This window comes from Mobula birostris, chromosome 5 (assembly GCF_030028105.1).
Source record: "Mobula birostris isolate sMobBir1 chromosome 5, sMobBir1.hap1, whole genome shotgun sequence".
NCBI classification, from domain to species: domain Eukaryota; kingdom Metazoa; phylum Chordata; class Chondrichthyes; order Myliobatiformes; family Myliobatidae; genus Mobula; species Mobula birostris.
The window spans coordinates 179,239,645-179,265,887 of NC_092374.1; the positions used below are offsets into that span (position 1 = coordinate 179,239,645).

At 42.4% G+C, this 26,243-nt stretch overlaps 1 protein-coding gene and 1 pseudogene across 1 annotated transcript; both read right to left on the bottom strand.

Annotated features, from left to right (window-relative positions):
• Positions 1-237: 237 nt before the first annotated feature.
• On the bottom strand, positions 238-1,287 carry LOC140198083 (uncharacterized; annotated as a pseudogene).
• Positions 1,288-1,348: 61 nt separating this feature from the next.
• Positions 1,349-23,317, bottom strand: LOC140198084 (stonustoxin subunit alpha-like). Its single transcript, XM_072258966.1, is given in 4 exon segments — positions 1,349-2,385; positions 2,388-3,148; positions 7,032-7,159; positions 22,979-23,317. Coding segments are annotated over 3 exon segments (1,881 nt in total). The 5' UTR covers positions 7,120-7,159; positions 22,979-23,317; the 3' UTR covers positions 1,349-1,353.
• Between the last annotated feature and the right edge of the window lie 2,926 nt (positions 23,318-26,243).

The following is a 26,243-nucleotide window of genomic DNA, read 5'->3' on the forward strand; positions in this document are numbered from 1 at the left end:
CCACAGGGATAGTGACAGGTGAAGCAACATTTCTGACAGTTGGTTATGTAATTGCCAGTCCCACTGATATCTTCCTGTACTGGAACTGTAACTGCAATCTCATACTCAAAGTTTTTATTTGCATCCAGCTCAGTCTGGTGTTGGTTCAGAACCTGTTGTGTTTTTCTGAGTTCCTCCAGTTTGGTCAGGCCAACTTGGATCTGAACCTGCAACCCCTCCACTATAGTCTCCAGCCACTCACGTTGCCTCAAAACCTCTCTGGTCAAACATAAACTTCTTGTTTTCCAACTTGTTGAGAGCCTGAAAGAATTTCTTCATACTGTTTTCTCCCATCTTCCAGAACATTGTTCCAAAATTATCATCATGCTCTTCTTCACCGTCATCAGCTATACCCTTACCGGCAGCTTTTCCAGAGGCTGGACGCTGGGCAAACACAACTGAATTGTTAAACTTGAAGTAAACTGGCATACCATTTTTATCTTTGGGACATGGTACCTCTGCTACCTTCAAAGCCTCCAGAACAGGAGGACGCTCTCCATCTGCAAATGTCACCAGTATCTGAATGTTTTCTGCAATATCTTTGCCAAAAACAGAAAGAATTGAATCAAAGATATATTTTTGTGTGTGAGTCAGTCGAGCCAAAGAGGCTTGCGCAACAAAACACACAGCATGAATTTGATCAACACCTTGTGGGGAGGTGAAAAACTCTCGGATGTTCTCAGTGATAAATTGATCTCAGCTTATTCCCCTGGTGTCTCCAAATCCTGGTGTATCGATGATAGTCAGAGAGTAATCAATTTTAAATCCTTCCTGATGGTGGAGTTCATAGACAGTGATGGAGGATGTCTGACTTTCAGCCTGGGATTTTCCTGTCTCTTCATGTATTAACTTGTATCTGAAGTCGTCTTCCCATTTCACGTCCAAGATGTAGTTGATCATCCCATTGATGAGGGTCGTCTTTCCTGACCCTGTTGCTCCTAGAACCATCACTGTCTTCATTCTGTGTTTTGTACTGGGTTTTCCAAAGGAGCATTTCACAAGGTGTTTCCTATCATCCAATATCTTCTCCATTAGGTTGAGCTTGTAAATGGAAGGGTTTCCATTGGATATCAATGGAGATTCTCTCCAAAGTTTCTGGGCTATTCTGTTTGGTGCATTTACTGTTTCTAATGAAAGCTCATCACTTGCTGCACTGCAACCTGCTTCCCCACAGTCAGCAGAGAGTCGATCTCCGTATTTTGTCTTTCGTTTCAATCCCTTTACCTGATAGTCTTCACTGCCTTCCATAATCCATACTCCATTTTGGACCCAACTGTTGTCTCTTCTTTATATTCAATTTTGTTCTGAAATATTTTAACACCATCTCCATTCTGTTTTGGAATGTTCCAAGTCAGAGTGGCAAATGGTGAACGATATTGGAAGGCCAGTTGACCAGGTGAACTTGTAGCGAGAGTTGACACTGGACTTGCTGACACCTACCTTCGACACAGCTCTGTATTGGAAATAATACCTCTTGCTTGGCTGCAGCCCAGATATTGTGAAGGACTGGGATTTATCAGGTGTAACCACAGATGTCCATCCCTCCTGCTGGGGGCCTTGGTACTCTACCTTGTAACCCACAATCTCACTGGCACCATATCTGGGTGGATGTAACTGCAGTGTCACACTGTCATGTGTTGTTTGACGAACTATAGGTCTCCTTGGCTGTGATGGGGGTTCAAAACATGGGTTCTCCAGAGACCCTTCCCGATACAGGTAAATAGCTGATCCTGTTTGACTGTCATCCTTCACAGACGTAACAAGAAATTTTATTTTCCCATCTGCTTTGTTGGCTGTGGCAAAGTCCAGGAATAATTGAGAATTTTCCTCCATTTTGCGGGAAGCAGACCAATGGCAGAACCACGGCTTGCTGTGTCGTGTCGCACAGGCCCCAGTAGGAGTTGGTGACTGCATTTTCTGAGCTGTGAGAGATTGGAGGTAGTTCTTTGCCTCTGACAGATAGAGATCATCCTGATGCAGTGATGTAAATGTGAAGCAGACCACATAGTCTATTGTTGGATCCATCAGCTTATCATCCAACTCTCTCTTTGATTTCACCAAAGGTATATCTTCAAACATCCTGAGGTAATGTCCCACTGCCTTCAACTCCTGTTCCTTATTATCCAACCATGTGACCAGTGACTGCTGACTGAATGGTGACAGTTCCCTGTTCTTCAGTATATCCACCAGTAAACCTTTCTTCTCTTCACCTCTCCGGATAGATGACAAAACTCTTGCTAAAGTCCCCTGGAAAACCAGTTTGTATTCCAAGCACATCCCTTGGAATTGTTTTGTCCCATCTCCAATCTCGGGAAACTGAATGGAGACCCTGTCTTTCACCATATCACTGCCTCACTGAGCTGTTCCAGGACACGCTGGCAGTGACTGATCAAAGCCACACTTATCTCCCTCACCACCTGAGCAGCTTTTGAGTTTAGTTTACTGAGAGGATAAAGTGTGACTCTCACAGGCACTGAATTCTCCCCACCTGATCCCAGTAAGCTTGGGAGGGTTGCATAGGTAGTAATGGCATCTTGGAATGTGGTGGGATTATTCTTCAGTGAGAAATCACCATAAAAGGTGCAGCTAAATTTTTCAGAATTAAACTTCTGTTCTTCTGTCATTTTCAGTGAGTCTTCCCCCTGAACTGCAAACTCAGGGAGATGTGTAATCGTTGCTTCCATATTACGCTGGACATCCTGCAGTTTCTCTGCTGGAGGGACCATTTGATCAAACACAAAGAAAGCCTGGGCCCCATACAGCACTGCTATAACGACATGGGTTGCCGACCCCTTGTCAAACACACTCGGGTCACTGATGTTCAGCTTCCTCAAGTGGCTCATTGTCAGCTGTTCAAAGCTGGTTGTTGTTTTGTACTGAAGGGTAACTCGTGTCTGTCGTTTTGATTCCTTTGTGTCGGTGAGATATTTTGCTGATCCTTTCACCTCCACTGCACCACTCAGCAGACTTGCTTTCAGTGATTCCGACACACTGAGTGCGGCAACTTTCTTCTCCATGGAGTCCGATGTGATGATGTGAAACTCAGCGCAGGGATGATCCCGACTACTGAGGTTGTTTTTGAGTGTCTGTGAATCCCACAAGGTGATGTCTATAGAAAATAATCAACAGGAAACAGTCAAATAAATTTCAATTGTGTAAATGATGATTATACTGTGGACTTATTTCCTGAAAAGGCTGTATTTTTAGCCACAAGATGTAGGAGAAGAATTAGACCATTCATCAACTCTGCTCCTCCATTTGACCATGGTTGATTCATTATTCATACCAACCCCATGCGTTCTTTCCATAATCTTTCACACCTTTACTAATCAAGATCCTGTCAATCTCCGTTTCCAATATACCCACCATGGCCTCCACAGTTACTTGTGGCAATGAATTTCACAGATTTCACCAACCTCTAGCTTAAAAAAATCCTCCTCATCATTGTTCAAAAGGAACATCCTTGAATTTTGAGACTTTGCCTCTAGTCCCTGACTTTCCCACTATTGGAAATATCCTCACCATGTTCATTGTATCTCAGCATTAAGTACTTGACATGTTGCTGTGATATCATCCCTCATCCATGTAACCTCCAGCAAATACAGGCACATAGACATCAAATGCTCCTCAGACGCTAACCCTTTCATTTAGAATCATTCTTGATAACCTGTTCTGGACCTTTTCCAGCACCAGTACATCCTTTCTTAGATAACGGGCCAAAACTGCTCACAATACTCCAAGAACAGTTTTGCTAATGCCATCTAAAGCCTCAGTATTACATCCTTGCTTTTATATTCTCATTCTCTCAAAATGAATGTTTACTTCCTTACCACCGACTTAACCTGAAAGTTAACCTTTAGGGAATCCTGCACTAAGATTCCCAAGTCCCTTTGCACCTCTGATTTCTGAATTTGCTCCATGTTTATAAACTAATCTCTGCCTTTATTCCTTCCAGCCAAATGCATGAACATACACTTCCTTGCTCTGTATGCCATACACCACTTCGTTGTTCATTTTCTTCATCTGTCCACATCCTCCTGCTTTCTGAACTCCACCAATCTGCAAATGTGACCACAAAGTTATCAATTCCACCATCCAGATCATTGACATACAGAATAACATGAAAAGATATGGTCCCAACACTGGCCCCTCAGAGAACCGCTGGTCACTGGAAACCCCTTTATTACCATTCTTTTCCTCATCCCCTTCCATTAGGGAAACCATGTTGTCTTTGACCATTTTATCAGGTGCCTTCAAGTACCTTGAAACCTCATCCTGATGGATGGACTCCAACATCTTGCCAACCACAGTAGTAGGTAGTCAGTCTAACTGGCTAATTTTCTGTTTTTTGCTTCCCTCCCTTTTTAAAGATTGGAGTGTCATTTGCAATTTTTCAGACCTCCCAATATACTCCATAATCTAGTGAATCCAGGTGACTTAACTACCTTCAGACCTTTCACTTTCCTGAGCACCTATTCCTTACAGTAGCGCCTGCAGTCACTTCTGCCACTTGACACCTTCAAACTTCTGGCAGACTGCTGGTGTATTCCACAATAAAGAACTGACCAAAGTACTCATTGAGTTTGTCCACCATTAGTTTTTTTCCCCCATTACTACCTCACCAGCATTGTTTTCCAGTGGTGTCATACCTACTCTTGCCTCTATTTTCTGTTGATATAACTGTAAAAACAAACTTATGATATCCTCTTTTGTACTATTGACTAGCCTACCTTCATATTTTATCTTCTCTCCTTATTGCTTTTTTTGGTGACTTCTATTCATTTTTAATAGCTTCCCACTGTATATTATATTGTTTCTTCGGTTCTGTCTTTCACTTCCCTTCTCAGCTTTGCTTCTGTTTTTGGGATGAGGCAATCCTGTGCCTTCCAAATTACTTCTGGAAACTCCAGCCATTGCTGCTCGGGTGTCGTTCTTGCTCATGTCGTCTTCCAATCAACTGTGACTATTCCTCTCCGATACCTCTCTAGTTCCCTTTACTCTACTCTAATATTGACATTTTTGATGTTAGCTTCTCCCTCTCAAATCCATTTTCTCTTGGACATGAAAGAGTCTTTTTCTGTTGACCTGTGTCAAAAAAAAGCCAAATTAAATCTATTGTGATTTGATGTTGTAAAACAATAAAACATGAAAACTTCCAAGGTGGGTGAATACTTTTCATAGACACTGTACCCGTCCTTTCAATTTGATATGTATTCTCGGATGTTAAATTCCCAGCTATGATCTTCCATCCTCGAATCAGTGATGTCCACAACATAACAACTCCACTGCAAGATCATCCACCTTATTACATATACTGAGATGGGTACATTCAAATATGAAATGTGCAGTCCTGTATTCATCACCCTGTTCAATTTTTTCAATGTTAATTTCTCATTCCCTAATAAAATTTTGTCTTTATTTTCAATTCTGGAGACTTCTGTAACATATTTAGTTTACAGGCCTTTCCACAGCCCAGGTTATGTTATTTGCTAGGACCTGCCATAATTTACGTGGAGCCCAGCCCGTCAGAACACCTCCCTGTTTCCCCAATATGGGGACTATGTTCCACAAATTCAAACCATTTCTCCCTTATCAATCTTTGAGCTATGCATTTGTTCTCTGCTATATTTACCCTTTATCAAATTGCATGTGGCTCAGGAAACAATCTGAAGATCATTATCTTTTTGGTTCTGCCTTTCAGTTTAGTCACTAATTGCTTAAATTCCCAGAACAAAACATTTTCCTTTGTTTCTACAAGGACCACAGCAACAGGATCTTTCCTCTTCCATTCCAAACTCCTCTGCAGGTCAGTTGAGACGTTCTGAACCAGGCAACCAGGCAGACAACACATCCTTTGAGACTCACAATCATTTTGACATAGAATTATCTCTATTTTGCATGAATGTACAACATACTGCAGCAACAGAACCAATTAATTTACTGGTTTAGAACAGTTACTTTACCTGCCAGAACATTCCTAATTGCCCCTCAGCCAACTGAGACCACAACTGCTCACCAGCCTGATCCCAAACAAGATCCTTGTTACAAACCTCTGTGGTGTGAGTGTCACTTATCATCTTGTTGCAAATAGAATACAAATTGTGAAAATATGGGTGAACATTCACACTTATGACCTCATGATGAAAGGAAGGCCATTCAAGCAGCAGTTGATAGGTCATGGGAATCTGCCCTGGAGGTTGTATCAGTGTTTGAACTTGAACTGCATGGAGCACAGGAGACAGACCCTTCCAGTATCATAAGCACACATTTGCTCATTATTTCTCATTCTATTGGAAATCTTCCCTTTCTGCTTTCCATCTTTTCCCCACCTTCTCTGCTACTGAATTATTGTCTCTCTTTAATTTCTGACAAATGATCTCTGGTCTGACACATTCCCTGTTTCAAGATCCCCAGGTGTTGCCTGACCTGTCTGGACTAACACCTCACCTGTGGCCAGCGAATAGTTAACAATCTCTGTCTGGATCCCAGCAATCTTCTCCTTGCCTCGCTATGGGATACGTTACCGGACTCTGGGCATTTAGGCATACTAATAAAATAGAAAGGAATTTCACCATCACAGTATCTAATATATTGGAAATATATGCTTCTCCTTAGTGAATTCTAATGAGGAATAAATTTAAGACTATGGGCCCTGGCTCCATGGATAGACCCTAACATCCAAGTTTCCTTGGACTTAACACCTTTGGGAACACATTTGCCCTGAATTCTGATATTTTCCTTTGGCATGACTCCCACTTGTCTGATAGAGAATTGGCTGCAGGTAGCGGCTTCCAATTGACTTTGCCAGGTGTTACCTTATGATATTGAAACCGGCCTTATCACATTTCAGGAACCTTATTCCCAGAGCATCCATATTCATTTGCATAACTACTTTGAAACTTGCAAAGTTCTTATCACCACCTTGTGGTTTGTAAACTGAATCTACCGCACTGTTTTGACCATGGCTGTTTCGTATGATGACCTTCCAATACCTGGGATCAGAGTGTCTGACCGGCAGTCGTACAGCATTCCTAGCTGGAAAGGACGGCCCAGAGTAGCCAGTTCCATGACTTCGCACATCATTGCACTGAGAGCTGGAAACTCAGTAATCACCAATGACCTGAAATGGAAGATGTAACAAAATTTAAAAAGCTGAATTCAGGCAATGTATTGAATATGCCTCTGTTTAGAGATGAAAAATGAGGCCAATCTCAAGACATCGTACACTAAAACTCTGATAATCCCATGTTCAAAATAACGGTGGCATCTAACTCGCTCATTACTTTACCAATCTTTGCCATCTGCAAGGTGTCTAATTGTGAGGCTGTCCTAATTTTCCCGTGGCTGCACACAGGGTATGTGGGCAGAGCACAGGTCTGGAGTGTGGAGCAATAATGAGGACAGAGTGTGCATTAGGAGCCCAGCTCCAGAGTGTGGACTGGTGGTCCTGTGTGTGGACAGAGCTGGGATCTGGAGCTGGAGCCAGGATTCTGAATGTGGGCTGTGAGTGTGTACAGAGCCAGGGTCCGGAGAGTGGGCCTGAAACATACCGGCTGAAGCTCACCAGGTTCTGCTTCCCAAGTTCCCTGAAACTCCTTTATTGCATAATACATGAACTCACTGAGTTTAAAGCATTGATGGGCTTCATATCTATGGAAAATAATGAAATGGAAATTGATGAGATATAATAGGAGTAGCAACCAATGTTGGGCAAAATCAGCTGTCCTGGAACCCCAACCACCCACCCCCCACACCAGCATGTTTGTGCTAGATTATCAGTTCTACAAGTGTGTTAATTGCTGAAGATTGGGAGTAAAATGCTGATTGATTTTTAGATTAGATTAGATTAGATTATGAGGACTCTTTTATTGTCATTTAGTAATGCATGCATTAAGAAATGATACTATATTCCTCCAGTGTGATATCAGAAAACACAGGACAGACCAGGACTGATAAAACTAACAAAACCATATAATTATTACATATAGTTACAACAGTGCAACAATACCATAACTTGATGAAAAACAGGCCATGGCACAGTAAAAAAGTTCAAGGTCTCTCGAATGTCCCACATCTCACGCAGACGGGAGAAGGAAGAAAACTCTCCCTGCCATGCCCGACTACAGTAAGACTCTGAGTCGTCCGAAAACTTCGAGCTCTGAGCAGCTCTCTGACACCGAGTACTGAGCGCCATCTCTATCCGAACGATTTGACCTCAATCTCGGTCGCCAGCAGCAGGCAAAGCTGGGGATTTTGGGGCCCTCCCTCCGGAAGATTCTCATTTGCGCAGTAACAGCGGCAGCGAACCGGCATCTCAGAAATTTCTCCTGATGTTCCTCTGTGCTTTCACGGCTGTTTCCATCAAATCAGAATTGTCCACGGCCCCTATTTAACAGATACAATATCATTTTCACCAGAGAGCTGCGCGCACACGGCACATTGCTATCTTCTCCTCCCGCCTAAATTTCATCACAAATTTAGGGAAATTGTGGCTGACAATTCCTGAGAACCACTGTTATTCAGATCAGTTTGATTCAGGGGCTTTCAGACAATAGAGTCTCTGCATTGAACAGAGTTACAGATATTTATGCACATTTACCATAAAAAGTGTCTTGAAGACTTGGAAACTTGGAACCGTAAAGTGGATGCCTTGTAGACAGTGACATTACAGTACAGGAGGTGTTGAATAACCTACAAAGTATAAATTTCGAGAGACAGTGCCTTGAAAAATTTTTCAGCTCCCACAAATATTTTCATATTTTACTGTTTCATTTTCTAAAATTAAAATATGTTGAAGCAGAATTTTTGAGTTAATCCACAAAACATTGTGCATCATGTCCAGGAATGAAAGGGTAACTGTATGAGAAACGTCTGGCAGCTCTTTGGCTGTATTCCTTGGAGTTCAGAAGAATGAGGGGGAATCTCATTATGTTCTGTCAGAGAAGATTTATCCTGTGCCTAATACATTGATGAAATACCAGGGGCTCCACTTCATTAGGAGCTGAAGGAGTTTGGTACATCACCAAACACTTGCAAATTTCTACAGATGGAGAGCATTCTGCCTGATTGCATCACCATTTGGTATGGAGGCCCCAATGCACAGGATCGTGAGAGGCTATCACAGGCAGAACATTCCAGACCATCAAAAACATGCTGTCAGCCTGAAATGTTGGTTCTTCTTTCCTCTCTGTAGATGCTCTGACCTGCTGAGTTCCTCTAGTATTTTGTGTATATTACTTGTCATAAACGTTGGTGTCTCAAGGCAGTGACAGCCAACATTAGGGACCCTCAACAGCAGTTTCATACCCTCTTCTCATTGCTGCTAGTGGAGAGGAAGTACTGAGTCTGAGGAACCACATTCAATGTTTTAGGAATAGCTTCCTCCTCTCTTCCTTCAGGTTTCTGAATAATCCATCAAACTATGAACACAATCTCACAAACACGAGGAAATTTACAGATGCTGGAATTTCAAGCAACACACATAAAAAATTCTGGTGAACGCAGCAGGCCAGGCAGCATCTATAGGAGGAGGTACAGTCGAGGTTTCAAGCCGAGACCCTTCGTCAGGACTAACTGAAAGAAGAGATGGTAAGAGATTTGAAAGTGGGATGTGGAGGGGGAGATCTGAAATGATAGGAGAAGACAGGAGGGGAAGGGATGAAGCTAAGAGCTGGAAAGTTGATTGACAAAAGGGATACAAGGCTGGAGAAGGGAGAGGATCATGGGATGAGAGGCCTAGGGAGAAAGAAAGGGGGAGGGGAGCCCAGAGGAAGATGGAGAGCAGGCAAGGAGTTATAATGAGAGGGACAGAGGGAGAAAAGAGAGAGAAAGGGAAAAATAAAAAATAATAAATAAATAAATAAGGGATGGGGTAAGAAGGGGTGGAGGGGCATTAACAGAAATTAGAGAAGTCAATGTTCATGCCATCAGGTTGGAGGCTACCCAGATGGAATATAAGGTGTTGTTCCTCCAACCTGAGTGTGGCTTCATCTTGACAGTAGAGGAGGCCGTGGATAGACATATCAGAATGGGGATGGGACATGGAATTAAAATGTGTGGCCACTGGGAGATCCTGCTTTCTCTGGTGGACAGAGCGTAGGTGTTCAGCGAAACGGGTTCCCAGCCTGCGTTGGACGCAGTATATCACCCCAGCCGACTCACAGGTGAAGTGTCGCCTCACCTGGAAGGACTGTCTGGGGCACTGAATAGTGGTGAGGGAGGAAGTGTAAGGGCATGTGTAGCACTTGTTCCGCTTACAAGGCTAAGTGCCGGGGGGTGGGGGTGGGAGATTGGTGGGAAGGGATCGGGGGGGGGAGCGAATGGACAAGGGAGTCGCGTAGGGAGCGATCCCTGTGGAAAGTGGGGGGGGGGAAGGTAAAGATGTGCTTGGTGGTGGGATCCTATTGGAGGTGGCGGAAGTTATGGAGGATTATATGTTGGACCCGAAGGCTGGTGGGGTGGTAGGAGAGGACAAGGGGAGTCCTATCCCTAGTGAAGTAGCGGGAGGATGGGAGAACAACACCTCACTCGGTAGGGGTAGTCATGTGCTGCAGATGACACCAGACCATCATCCAGAGATTGTAAGCAATAGGAAAAGGCTGAGGGTAGCAACATGGATTATCTGTACACTTGACCAGAAAGGAAAGTTGGACAACACATTCAATGAAATGAAAAGGTTGGAAGTTGATCTCTGAGGCCTGTCAGAAATTAGATGGACCAACAGTGGCAAATTCACTAAGAATAGTTCTCTGATAATGTATTCTGGAGGTCAACAGCATATGCATGGAGTTGGAATTATTTTAAACAAACAAGCATCTGAATGTCTTATGGGATATTCCTTTTTTGCATTAGTTAGTTACTATAATTTATCATAATTTTTAAATGTCTTGCACTGATGCTGAAAAACAATGAATTTCATGACCTTTGTCAGTGATAATAAAGCTGATTGATTCATTTTGTGTGTTGCTTCAGATTCCAGCATCTGCAGTCTCTTGTCCATCCTGTAGAGGGCGACTGAATTCTCAGGCAAGCAGAGTAAAACAGCGAAGACAGGGAGACTGTATTCCTCCTGGTAACAAGTGATGAGGAAAAGTAGTAAATCATGATTGGCTGTTTGGAGAGAGCTTTCTTCCTCCATCTCCTGATTCTATTAGATATAAAAAATGTTCAGCTGCTTCTTGAATATATTGAATGATTTGACTTTAATTAGTTTAATGCAGTAATGTTTACCATGACCTCGGAGAAGAAATTTCTCGTAATCAATGTAAAATGATTACAGTAGTGAAGACTATAAAAAAACATTAAGAATATTCTGGAGGGTATCAGGAAGGCAAAGAGAAGGTATGAAATGGATCTGGTTAGGAAGGTTGAGGAAAGCCGCCAGAAGCTCTACAGCAATAAGAAGAATCTGTCGAAAAGCGGCTTCCATCATCACAGATGCTCACCACCCAGGCCACACGCTGTTCTCACTGCTGCCATCAGGCAGAAGGGACAGGTGCCTCGGAACTTGCAACTCCAGGTTCAAGAGCAGTTACTACCCCTCAACCATCAGGCTCTTGAACAAAAGGAGATCACTACACTCATTTGAGGACTCTTTTAACTTGTTAATTCATGCTCATTATTTATTGCTATTTATTTATTATCTGCATTTGCACAGTTTGTTTTCAGTTTACAGTTCCTGATGTTTACAGTTTACAGATCCGGTTTACAGTTACTGTTCTATAGATTTGCTAAGTATACCCGCAGAAAAAGAATCTCAGGGTTGTATGAGGGACATGTATGTACACTGATTATCAATTACTTTGAAGTTTGAATTATAATGGTGGCTAGGGAGCAAGCTGCAGGTGGGAGATTTATTAAATATATCTCCTCATTGTTTACTGAGGAAAATGTCATGGTTTGGTAAGAGTTAAGGGAAACAATGGAGATGTATTGGAGGAAATTCAGATGATCAGGAGGAGGTATTGGCAGCCCTACAGTGCTTTCAGGTGGATAAATCCCCAGAGTCTGACCAACAGCATCTCCGACGTTGTGGGAGGCTGAATAAAGAAACTGAAGGGGCCCGTACGGTAATGTTTTCTTTATCATTAGCCATAGGTGAAGTTTCCAAAGACTGGGGTGCTCACTGCTGTCCCATCATTTAAGGTAGCAAAGACAAGCGAGAGAACTACAGACCTGTCAGTCTGATATGAGTAGAGGAGATGTTATGGAGGGAATTCTGAAGAACAGGATCTAACAACATTTGGATAGACAGTCTCATTAGGAGGAGTCTGCCTGGCTTTGTGCATGGAAATTATGCTTGACGGGGGGGAAATGGTAAATTGGATACATAATTGGCTTAGAATTAGGGAGAGGGTTATTTCTCAGAATGAAGGCCTATGTCAAGTTTCATGTCATGGCTCAATGCTGGAAGCTTTGTAGTTTGTTTATGTATTTTTGTATGAAAGTGTACAAGTCATGGTTAGCATCAGGCTATCAACTTCTGTCTTAAATATACATAAAGACTTGGCCTCCACAGCTGCCTGTGGCAAAGAATTCCACAGATTCACCACTTTCTGGCTAAAGATATTTCTCCGTATCTCCGTTCTAAAAGGACACTGCTCAATTCTGAGGCCGTGTCCTTTGATCTTAGACTCTCCCATCATAGGAAATATTCTCTCCACATCCACTCTATCAAAGCCTTTTAACAGTCAATAGGTTTCAATAAATTCACTACTCATTCTTCTGAATTCTAGTGAATAAAAGCCATTCAATCCTGGAATCATTTTCATGAACCTTCTTTGAACCCTCTACAGCTTCAATACATCCTTTCCCAGACAAGGGGACAAACATTGTTCACAATACTCCAAGTGAAGCCTCTCAAGTACCTTATAAACCTTCAACATTGTATCCTTGCCTCTATATTCTAGTCCTCTTGAAGTGAATGCTAACATCACATTTGCCTTCCTCACCACAGAATCAACCTGCAGATTACCCTTTAGGGAATCTAGAACAAGGACACCCAATTCGCTTTGCGCCTCAGATTTTTGTATTTTTTCTTCATTTAGAAAATAGTCAACACTTTCATTTCTTCGACCAAAGTGCATGACCATAGACTTCCCAACACTGTTATCCATCTGCCATTTCTTTGCCCATTCTACTAATCTGTCTAAATCCTTCTGTAGTCTCTCTAATTCCTCAAAACAACCTGCCTCTCCACCTATTTTCATATTGTCTGCTAACTTTGCAACAAAGCCATCAATCCCATCATCCAAATCATAAACATTTAACATAAAAAGAATCAGTCCTAACACAGACCCCTGAGGAACACCACCAGTCATTGACAACCAAACAGAAAATGCTCCCTTTATTCCCACTCTTTGCCTCCTGCCAATCAGCCACAGCTTTATCCATGCTAGAATCTTTTGGTAATGTCATGGGCTCTTAGCTTGTTAAGCAGCCTCATGTGTGGTAACTTGTCAAAAATTTTCTGAAAATCCAAGTACACAACATCCACTGATCCTCCTTTGTCTATCCAGCTTGTTATTTCTTCAAAGAATTCAGTCAGATATGTCAGGCAAGATTTTCCCTTGAGGAAACCATGCTGACTACTGCCTGTTTCATCATGTGCCTCCAAGTATCCTGACACCTCATTATTAATAATTGACTCCAACATCATCCGAACCACTGAGGTCAAACTAACTGGTCTATAGTTTAATTTCAACACACACAAAATGCTGGAGGAACTCGGCAGCCCAAGCAGCATCTATGGTAAAAAGTACAGTTGACGTTTCGGGCTGAGACCCTTCGGCAGGACTCAGCCCAAAGGGTCTTGGCTCAAAACATCAACTTTTATTTTCTGTAGATGCTGCCTGGCCTGCTGAGTTCCCCCAGCATTTTGTGTGTGTGCTCGGATTTCCAGCATCTACAGATTTTTTTTTATCATTTACATTTTCTGCCTCTCTCCTTTCTTGAAGAGTGGAATGACATTTGCAATTTTCCCATCTTCTGGAACCAAGATCATTGATGCATGAAAGATCATTACTAATGCCTCCATAATCTCTTCAGCCATCTCTTTCAGAACCCTGGGATGAACCTCATCTGGTCCATCTTCAGACCTTTCAGTTTGTCAAGAACCTTCTCTCTTCTAATAGTAAATTCACACACTTTATGAACCCTGACACCTGGAACTTCCACCATACTGCTAGTGTCTTCCATAGTGAAGACTGACACAAAATACTTATTCAGCTTGTCCATTACTTATTCAGTAATGGTTCCCCATTACAACCACTTTCAATCATTACAATCATTTTCCATTATTCTGATATCCAAACTCACCTCTATTTTACACTTTATGTATCTGAAGAAACTTTTGGTGTCCTCTTTAATATTACTGGTTAGCTTATTTTTGTAATCCTTCTTTACCTTCTTAATGACTTTTTAAAGTTTCTTTCTGTTGGTTTATAAAAGCTTCCCAATCCTCTAGCTTTCCACTAATTTTTGCTCTATTATATGCTCTCTCTTTGGCTGGCTTTGACTTTCCTCGTTAGCCATGGATATGTCAACTTGCCTTTCAAATACTTCTTCCTTTTTGGGATGTACAGTACATCCCTCTGCCTTCTGAAATGCTCTGTTGTCATCATTCCCAGTGTTCTTTTCCAATCAATTCTGGCCAACTCTTCTCTCATACCTCTGTAATTGCTCTAATACTGATACATCTGAATTTATCTTCTCCTTCTCATATTTCAGGGTAAATTTGATCATATTATGATCACTTGTCCCTTAGTGTTCATTTATCTTAAGCTCTCTAATCAATTCTGGTTCATTGCACAACACCCAATCCAGTATAGCTGATCCCCTAGTGATCTCGACCATAAGCTGCTATAAAAAGCTATCTTGTAGGTGATCTGATAGATGTACACAAGATCATGGCAGGCATAGACAAATTGAAAGCACATAGTCTTAGTTCCAGGGAGGAGTTGCTAAAAATAAAGTGGTATCTGTTTAACATCAGAAGCTAGAGATTTAAAAGGACATCAGTGGCATACAAAATGTGGCTTGTATTTGAAATGAGCTGCCAAAAATAGTGGATAAGGCAGCACATCAGCAATATTTTGAAACAATCTACAAAACGAATAAACTCTTCTCAGGCTTCCATCCAGGTACAGGTATCGATTATAACCTTATCCCAGCATCTCAGAAGGAAGGCTAAAGAACAAAGAAGCCTCACCTTCTCCTTATGGTACTGCCTGTCTTCCCTAGATTTCCACGGTTTCTGGAAGCATCGTCAGGATAGTATCCACAAATCCATAAGGAAGCTCAAATCACAGCTTATGAGGGTCAAAGATGACCTTAGACCCAGATCAGCTGGCATTTACCGGATTCCCTGTGAATGCAGAGCAGCGTATATCGGCCAGACAGGACACACGGGGCAAACCCGCAACAAGGAGCACAGGAGGTGTGACCGTTTGGCTTACCCGGAGAAATCAGCGGTAGTAGAACACTGCCTTTACAATGGGCATAGGGTTGACTTCCATGGCACAAAACTACTGTGCTGTGCCAATGGCTTTTAGGATCGCCTGGTAAAGGAAGCCATTGAAATGAAACTAGAGGAAAAGAATTTTAACAAAGACAAAGATCTCACTCCAAGTTAGAACCGGAACTCGACTGTGAACAAGTGGGGAGAGCGGAAACCTAACTGGATGAGGATCAGGAGGGATGGACTCTCGGGATATAAATATGTCTGGACTAGACATGCCCAGGTATCATCCCTCATGAAGATGGCAGAGTTTGTCATCAAAACATTGGTTATAATCAATGCCTGCACCCAAGAAGAGTTTATTCATCAAATACGCCGGGTGTAAGGTGACAAGAGTAGCCAGATGTCATGGCCTATAGTAACAACATCACCCAGGACATGCCTCCTTCTTAGTTCTACCACGAAGGAAGTGATACAGAAGCCTGAAGATACTCAACGTTTCAGGAACAGCTTCTTCTCCGCCATCAGATTTCTGAATGGACAGAACCCATGAGCACTTCCTCAGTATTTTCCCCTTTCTCCTCACACTGCTTGTTTAATTTAATTTATTTTTATACACACTTATTGTAAATTATATTTTATTGCTATGTATTGCAATGTACTGTTGCCGCAAGAAAAGAAATTTCGTGACATGCCAGTGATAGTAAACCTGTTTCTTCTGATTCTGTATTCACCAAAGGGAATACCATGGAGGAATGAAAGATTGGCAAAGTGAATAATTACATATATTCCATAGCATGTTAATAACAAGGAGGAGGTGCTGGACCTTGAGAAGTACCTATCTATGTGCCTTTTGAACAATTCTATTGAATTTGACTCCACTGCCACCTTTCATGATCTCTACTATTCACTCTTGGATTAGATATTTTGGTCCTGGGAAAATGAGATCCGCTGTCTTCTATCTTGCTTACCATAATCTTACCAATTTCCTTGAGGTCTCCCCTCAGCCTTTGCCACGCCAGAGAAAACAAGCCAAGTTCTTTCAACTTCTCCTTATAGCACACACCCTCTAATCCAGGTACCATCGTGGTAAAACTTTTCTGCACCCTTTCTAAAGTCTGTACAATCTACCTGTAAAAGGGTGACCAGAAATCAATGCGGCCTGACCAGGGTTTTAAAAAAAGCTGTCACATAATTTCCCAACTCTTGAACCCAGTGCCTCGAATAATAAATGCAAAAATGCTAGATGCTGACTTTCCCACTCTATCAACCTGTGCAGCCATTTTTGGGGACTGTGGACATGGTCTCTCTGTACATTAACAGAGTGCTGTCCATTTACATTTGATCTGCCAAAGTGCAACACCTGACATTTGACTGGACTAAAATCCATCTCCCATTTTGTAGCCCATATCTGCATGATATCTATATCTAATGTATAATTTCGCAGTCTTATAATTATCCACAACACCAGTAACCAAATTTATTAATCTACCCATTAACAAATTCATCCAGGTCATTTGCATCAATCACAAAAGCGGAGGTCCAGTGTAGAGCCCTGAGGAGCACTACAAGTCTCAGACCTCTGTCAGAATAAGTACCACTACTCACTACCCACTGTTCTCCACAAGTTACAACCAATTTACCATAGGTCACATGCATCTTAAGCTTCTGAATGAGTCTCTTATGACTTTGACAAATACATGGAGACAAATTTCACAGCTCTACCATCATCAATCACCTTCATGTCCTTCTCGAAAAATTTAGTCAAGTTGGTTCGACACTACTTGCCCCACAAAAAGCAATGCTGACTCACCTAACTAGGCCCTGGTTTTCCAAATCCTATCTCTAAGAAACCTTTCCAGTAACTTCCCTCCCACTGATATAAGTCTCATATCTAGGATCATCTATATTCCCTTTCTTGAATAACTGAACAACTTTAGTGACTTGCCAGTCCTCTGGGATCTTGCCTATGGATAGAGAAGAAATGAAACTCTTGGTGACAGACCCAGAAATATTATCTCTTGCCTCTCTTTATAATTTGGTGTATATCCTATCAGCCCTGGAGACTTATACAGCCGAATGTTCTTTCAGACCCAACTGCCCCTCCTCCATTATCTCAAAATCCCCTGGCAATGAGCATGCTCCACACTGAGCTCTCTGTCCTTCACATCCTTCTCTTTGGTAAATACTGATGCAAAATACTCATTTATGACCTGATCAACATCTTCTGCTTCCAAGCACAGGTTCCTTAGTTCATCCTTGAGTGCTCCTTCACATTTGATTTTGATGTAGGTACAGAATACCATAGGATTCTTTTATCCATATAACCATATCACCATATAACAATTACAGCACAGAAACAGGCCACCTTGGCCCTTCTAGTCCGTACTGAACTGTTACTCTCACCTAGTCCCACCGACCTGCACTCAGCCCATAACCCTCCATTCCTTTCCTGTCCATGTAGCTGTCCAATTTAACTTTAAACGACAACATCGAACCTGCCTCAACCACTTCTGCTGGAAGCTCGTTCCACACAGCTACCACTCTCTGAGTAAAGAAGTAGTAAAATGTTACCCTTAAACTTTTGCCCTTTAACTCTCAACTCATGTCTTCTTGTTTGAATCCCTCCTACTCTCAATGGAAAAAGCCTATCCATGTCAACTCTATCTATCCCCCTCATAATTTTAAATACCTCTATCAAGTCCCCCCTCAACCTTCCACGTACCAAAGAATAAAGACCCAACTTGTTCAACCTTTCTCTGTAACTTAAGTGATGAAACCCAGGTAACATTCGAGTAAACCTTCTCTGTACTCTCTTTAAGTTGTTGACATCTTTCCTATAATTCGGTGACCAAAACTATACACAATACTCCAAATTTGGCCTCAGCAATGACTTGCACAATTTCAACATTACATCCCAACTTCTATACTCAATGCTCTGATTTATGAAGGCCAGCATACCAAAAGCTTTATTCACCACCCTATCCACATGGGGTTCCACCTTCAGGGAACTATGCACCATTATTCCCAGATCCCTCTGTTCTAAAGCATTCTTCAATGCCCTACCATTTACCATGTATGTCCTATTTTGATTAGTCCTACCAAAATGTAGCACCTCACATTTATCAGCATTAAACTCCATCTGCCATCTTTCAGCCCACTCTTCTAACTGGCCTAAATCTCTCTGCAAGCTTTGAAAACCTACTTCATTATCCACACAAACACGAGGAAATTTGCAGATGCTGGAACTTCAAGCAACATTCATAAAAGTTGTTGGTGAATGCAGCAGGCCAGGCAGCGTCTCTAGGAAGAGGTACAATCGACGTTTCGGGTCGAGACCCTTTGTCCACCTATCTTAGTATCATCTGCATACTTACTCATCCAATTTACCACTCCATCATCCAGATCATTAATGTATATGACAAATAACATTGGACCCAGTACAGATCCCTGAGGCACACCACTAGTCACCGGCCTCCAATCTGACAAACAGTTATCCACCACCACTATCTGTCGTCTCCCATCCAGCCACTGCTGAATCCATTTTACTACTTCAATAATAATACCTAACAATTGAACCTTCCTAACCAACCTTCCGTGTGGGGCCTTGTCAAAGGCCTTACTGAAGTCCATATAGACAACATCCACTGCTTTACCCTCGTCAACTTTCCTAGTAACCTCTTCAAAAAATTTAGTAAGATTTGTCAAACATGACCTTCCACACACAAATCCATGTTAACTGTTCCTAATCAGACCCTGTCTATCCAGATGATTATATATATCATCTCTAAGAATACTTTCCATCAATTTACCCACCACTGACGTCAAACTCACAGGCCGATAATTGCTAGGTTTGCTCTTAGGACCCTTTTAAAACAATGGAACAACATAAGCAATACGACAATCCTCCAGCACCATCCCCGTTTCTCATGACATTTGAAATATTTCTGTCAGAGCCCCTACTATTTCCACACTAACTTCGCTCAACGTCCTAGGGAATATCCTGTCAGGACCCAGAGACTTTCATATTCCTTAAAAGCTCCAGTACTTCCTCTTCTTTAATCATCATAGTTTCCATAACTTCCCTACCTAAATCCTGTTTTCCAATAACTTTTACATGGTTCTTTGGCTCTCCTGATTCTGTTCTTGAGTTCCTTTCTGGATTTTTTTTTATAATCGTCACCTTACATACAGTAGGCTTCCTTCTTCCTGACTAAATTCATCAACTCTCTCAACATATACGTTTGCTGTACCTTGCCATCCCTGTCTTTCTTTCTAACTGGAACAAATCCCTCCTTCACTCTCTGTAGTTGGTTTTTAAATACCGTCCACATGTCAGATGTGGACTTGCCCAAAAACAGCAGCTCCCAGTTTACTCCAGTTCTTGCTTGATGCTCTTGCAATTTTGGTTGCTCCAATTTAATAATCTCCAATAAGGACCATACTTATCCTAATCTATGGCTACATTAAACTTCGATAATATAAGTTCAAGGTTCAATTTTAAGTTTAAATATCATTCAACCATGCATGAATATAACCAAAAGAAACAGCGTTCCTCCAGGGCCAAAATACAAAACACATTACCAACAGCACACAGCACACTGCACATAATGCAAAAAGCACATTGGTTATGATTTCAGGAAAACATACAATCACAGAGATAAAGAATATAGCTAAATTTCCTGAGAGGCATGATGAGAGACTGTCCAGCTCCAGCTTGTTCTTCCACCCAGCGAACGCCAGAAGGCAGCATTGATGGGAGAGGCCAACAACCACCCCAGCATGATTCCACTGTGCTCAGACGCCGCTGCTCTCTCCCGCACAGCCTCAACTCCCCAGCCCTCGATAACTTTTAACATGGTATCTAGAGTGACCCCACAGCCTAGGACAGGTCCTTGCTACAGCTGAGGCAATGCAGCTCCCCTTCCATCGGTTTTTCCAATGAACGGAGCTGCAGGATTCTATGTTGCCAATGTCCAACAAGGACTTGGAAGCACAATGACAATCACTAGTTCCATTTGTTGGATCACACAAGGTCTTGCCACAATTGCAGGCGACAAGTCCAAGTGTCAACACAATAGTCCAGTCCATCGCTATTGAGTAACTCGCTGATGGCATTGATGGAATCGCCCTTCAGTATTTTAGGTACTTATTATCTAGCAGTGATTTGCGAACATAAAAATGACATCTTTATTTGGATCCAAAATGGCCACTGCTTCTGAGCGCACTGCTATCATATGGTCAGTGAATGAATGTCTCTCAATTCCAGGGCTATGCCCTCTATTCCTAGACTCACCCAGTATAGAAAACGTCAACTTCACATTTTGGCCCAAAATGTTGACTGTACTGTTCTTCATAGATGCTTGAATTTCCAGCATCTGCAGAATTCCTGTTGTTTTCATAGATGCTGCCTGGCTTGCTGAGTTCCTCCAACATTTGTGTGTGTTGCTTGGACTTCCAGCATCTGCAGATTTTCTCATGTTTGTAACTGGACTATGATTTCCTATCTAAGGCTCCTTCCCATTTTGAAGGGTGGAGTGACATTTGCAATATTCCTGTCCTTGGGAACCATTCCAGAATCTAGTCACATTCTCTTCAGCTATCACTTTCAGAACAAGTTTTCACCACCTTTTGATCTTGCAGTTCTCAATTTACTCTCCCTAGTTCTTGCCTAAAGCTCTTGTAATTTTGGTTGCACCAATTTAATACTCTCCAATAAGGTCCATATTTATCCTTATCTATAGTTATATTAAAACTTGAAAAGTTACTTGGAATGTTGCTTGGAATTCCAGCATCTGCGGATTTTCTTGGGTTCTGTCTTGGGTACTGGCCCACAAAGTACCCAGGACATCTTCAAAGTGTGGTATTTCAGAAAGGCAGCGTCCATTATTAAGGACCGCCATCACCCAGGGCATGCCCTTTTCTCACTGTTACCATCAGGTAGGAGGTACAGAAGCCTGAAGGCACACAGTCAGCGAACAGTTTCTTCCCCTCTGCTATCTGATCCCTAAATGGACATTGAACCCATGAACACTTCCTCACTTTCTAAATATATATAATTTCTGTTTTTGCTCAATTATTAATCTATTCCATATACATATACTGTAATTGATTTACTTATTTATATATTTTTACTTTTTTTCTTCTATATTATGTATTGCATTGAACTGCTGTTCCTAAGTTAACAAATTTCATGACACATGCCAGTGATAATAAACCTGATTCTGATTCTGTTGTCTGATCTGGCCTACGATTTCCTTTCTCAGCCTCCCTCCCTGTTCCTAAAGAGTGGAGTCCACAACCCCCAAAGACTGGAGTGACGTTTGCAAATTTCCTGCCTTTGGCAACCATTCCAGAATCTAGTCACAATCTCATGAGCGACCTCCTTCAGAACACTGGAGTGCAGTCCATCTGGTCCAGGTAATATATCTACCTACTGACCTTTCAACTTCCCAAGCACCTTCCCCTTCATAATAGCAATGGCACTCACTTCTGCCCCCAGATATTTTTGCATTTCTGGCATTCTGCTAGTGTCTTACACTGTAAAGACTGATGCAAAATACTTACTTAGTTTAGTCTCCATTTCTTTGTCCTCCATTACTACCCCTCCAGTGTAATTTTCCAGTGGTCTGATATCCACTCTGATCTCAATTTTACTCTTTATGTATTTGAAAAAAAAACTTTTTCTATCCTCTTTGATATTATTGACAAGCTTACCTTCACATTTCAACTTCTCTCTCTTTATTTCAAGTTCAAATTTCAAAGTACATTTATTATCAATGTGTGTATAAATTGTAAAAGCGTGAGATTTGTCGCTTACAGGCAGCCAGAAAACAAGAAACCAGAAAAAAAATAATAAGACCAGTGCCCCATTCCTCAATGTCACAGTGGCTATCATTAGATGGTAGAGGTGATGGAAAATGCTTCTACACAGGCCAGGAAGGGTTAGGAGAAGGAGGGGTGTACACAACACCAGATGTCACAGTCAAAATCAAGTTTATTGTCTTAAACACAAGTACATGTATGAAAAGGTGCAATTAAAGATTTGTTCCATCAGCATCTCAGGCACTTAACATCATATAAGCGGCGTTCACAAGGAAAACAAATTAGACACTTTTAAAAAACAAGAAATGTCCATTTTAGATGTGATTAGCTTCCATTGGCTTCCTGGTCGGCACAGACAGCAGATCTGAATGGCTTGTTCCTGTGCTGTATTGCTCTGAGGTCTGATCTAACATTACTGACTACAATAAAACAGCGCAAAGCAGATTGTTATTGAGCGTTTAGTCGTTTCGTGAACAAGGGGCGTTTTGGTTTCTTCAACTGACACGCAAGTGGAAATCTCAATTATAACCAACGATTGGTGTGTCACAGAAACACCCACTTGTGCAGCACACACACACACACACACACACACACACACACACACACACACACACACACACACCAATACTTCCCTAACTAACAACCCGTTTCACTCACCTGTAGAGAGAGCGTCCGTCTGCAGCTGACCAGGGATTGCAGCGATGGTTCGAGTGGTCTCGCTGGGAGCCCCCACCTGCACTGTCTGTACGTGGGTCAGACTCTGAACCTCACTGTACTGATCAGAATCCCCCGAGCTGGGAGATTTGTTGTGCCGAGGTGTTTTCAAACCAATCCTAGAGTTGTTATTAATGTAAGTGGCGATATACGGAGGGAAAAGACTACCTGAACCGTTCAAGTATGACCTGGGATCCGTCTCCGAACACCGGGGCAGAGTCGTGCGGATATACTTCTGATTTGCTTATCAGTTTTGTTTTCCGGTGCGAAGACTTTCGGAGAAACGCCAAACGCGTCTTGTGCAGTAGCGAACTACAAAAGCGACAAATGTTTGGCTTCAACAGCGGAAGCTTCAGCTGACGTGTTGCAGAGTTGAAGGACGGCACTCCCTCTCCGCATTGTCAGTCGAGAAAAACAAAATGGGTGGGGAGGGGGTGTGGGGAGCGTTACTCGAAGTTGGAGAAACCGATGTTCAGGCCATCAGGTGTCCACTCAGTACAATTTAGCATTCTGTACCCTCACCGACATTATCTGTCTGTGCCCCCCACTACTGCCACTTCATATTGCGCCTGGGCAGTGTCCAACCTCGTGGTCTGACACCGATTTCACGATCTTCCCGTAATTTCTACCCTGTCCCATATTCCCTTCCCTGTTCTCTTTTATTTCCTATTGCCCAGCCCTCGTGAACTGCCCATCCCCTCCACCTGGTTCCCCTTCTCCTTTCCTTTACTGTTTAGAGCACTGCGGTCCCCTATTTCATTTCTTCTTCTTCAAACCTTTACATTCTCCATCTCCCAGCTTCTTACATCATGCCCTCCCCCACCCACCTAAGCTCCTCCTCATGTGGCCTCACCTATCACCTGCTATCATCTATTTGCACCTTCCCACTTGCATCACTTTTGGATTCTGTTTGGCCTGTTTGGCCTGTTTCAGCTTTCTGAGGAAGAAGAGTCTTTGTTGTGCCTTTTTTTTTACAAGCAGCGAGGTGTTGGTGGTCCGTGTCAGCTGTTTTGACAACATAATTCCAAGGAACTTTAGGTTTTTCACACTTTCCACTACCTCTCCATGTATATGGAGGTGGATGTGTACTCCGTTCTTTGATCTCCTGAAGACAATGATCGTCCCTTCTGTTTTCGAAGTGTTCAGGACCAGGTCATTGTCCTTACACCACTCTGTCAGATGATCCACCTCAAGCCCGTAGGCTGTTTCATCCTCATCCGAGATCAGGCCAACCACTGTGGTATTGTCCACAAATTTAATTATGGAGTTGGAGGTGTAGGAGGGGGTGCAGTCATGTTTGAAGAGTTTGTAGAGCATAGGGCTCAGCACACAGTCCTGCGGGGTGCCTGTTTTTAAGGTGAGAGTGGTGGAGGTGTGCTTACCAATTCTGACTTGCTGTGGGCGGTCTGTGAGAAAGTTCATGATTCATGAGCACAAGGGGGATCCAAGGCCAAGAGTGTTCAGTTTGCTGACCAGTTTATGAGGGATGACTGTATTAAATGCAGAACTGAAGTCCACAAATAACATCCTCACATAAGCATTTGGTTCCTCTAAGTGAGTCAGAGCAATATGGAGGGCTGTTGTGATTGCATCCTCTGTGGAGCAGTTTGCCCGGTAGGCAGACTGATGTTTGTCCAGATCAGGTGGGATTATAGCCTTAATGTGTGAGAGCACAAGTCTCTCAAAGCACTTCATGGCTGTGGGTGTCAGCGCGACAGGGCGACAGTCACTCAGGCACTTCACAGCTGATTTTTTGGGCACTGGGATGATGGTGGAGGTTTTAAGGCATGTTGGAACAACAGCTTGTTGCAGTGAGAGGTTAAATATACTTGTAAACACCTCAGCAAGCTGGTCGACACATGCTTTCAGTACCCGGCCAGGCACTCCCATGGCATACAGTGGCATGCAAAAGTTTGGGCACCCCTAGTCAAAATTTCTGTTACTGTGAATAGCTAAGCGAGTAAAAGATGACCTGATTTCCAAAAGGCATAAAGTTAAAGATGACACATTTCTTTAATATTTTAAGCAAGAAAACTTTTTAATTTCCATCTTTTACAGTTTTTAAATAATGGAAAAGGAGAAGGGCCCGAAGCAAAAGTTTGGGCACCCTGCATGGTCAGTACTTAGTTAACACCCCCTTCGGCAAGTATCACAGCTTGTAATCACTTTTTGTAGCCAGCTAACAGTCTTTCAATTCTTGTTTGAGGGATTTTTACCCATTCTTCCTTGCAAAAGACTTCTCGTCCAGTGAGATTCTTGGGCTGTCTTGCATGCACTGCTCTTTTGAGGTCTATCCACAGATTTTCGATGATGTTTAGGTCAGGGGACTGTGAGGGCCATGGCAAAACCTTCAGCTTGCGCCTCTTGAGATTGTCCATTGTGGATTTTGAGGTGTGTTTAGGATCATTATCCTGTTGTAGAAGCTATCCTCTTTTCACCTTCAGCTTTTTCACAGACAGTGTGATGTTTGCTTCCAGAATTTGCTGGTATTTAATTGAATTCATTCTTCCCTCTACCAGTGAAATATTCCCTGTGCCACTGGCTGCAACACAAGCCCAAAGTATGATTGATCCACGCCCGTGCTTAACAGTTGGAGAGGTGTTCTTTTCATGAAATCCTGCACTTTCTTTTCTCCAAACATACCTTTGCTTATTGCAGCCAAGAAGTTCTATTTTAACTTCATCAGTCCACAGGACTTGTTTCCAAAATGCATCAGGCTTGTTTAGATGTTCCTTTGCAAACTTCTGACCCTGAATTTTGTGGTGAGGATGCAGGAAAGGTTTTCTTCTGATGACTCTTCCATGAAAGTCATATTTGTGCAGGTGTCGCTGCACAGTAGAACAGTGCACCACCACTCCAGAGTCTGCTAAATCTTCCTGAAGGTCTTTTGCAGTCAAACGGGGGTTTGATTTGCCTTTCTAGCAATCCTACGAGCAGTTCTCTTGGAAAGTTTTCTTGGTCTTCTAGGCCTCAACTTGACCTCCACCGTTCCTTTTAACAGCCATTTCATAATTACATTACTAACTGAGGAAACGGCTACCTAAAAACACTTTGCTATCTTCTTATAGCCTTCTTCTGCTTGGTGGGCATCAATTATTTTAATTTTCAGAGTGCTAGGCAGCTGCTTAGAGGAGCCCATGGATGCTGATAGTTGGGACAAGGTTTGAGGAGTCAGGGTATTTATAAAGCTTTGAAATTTGCATCACCT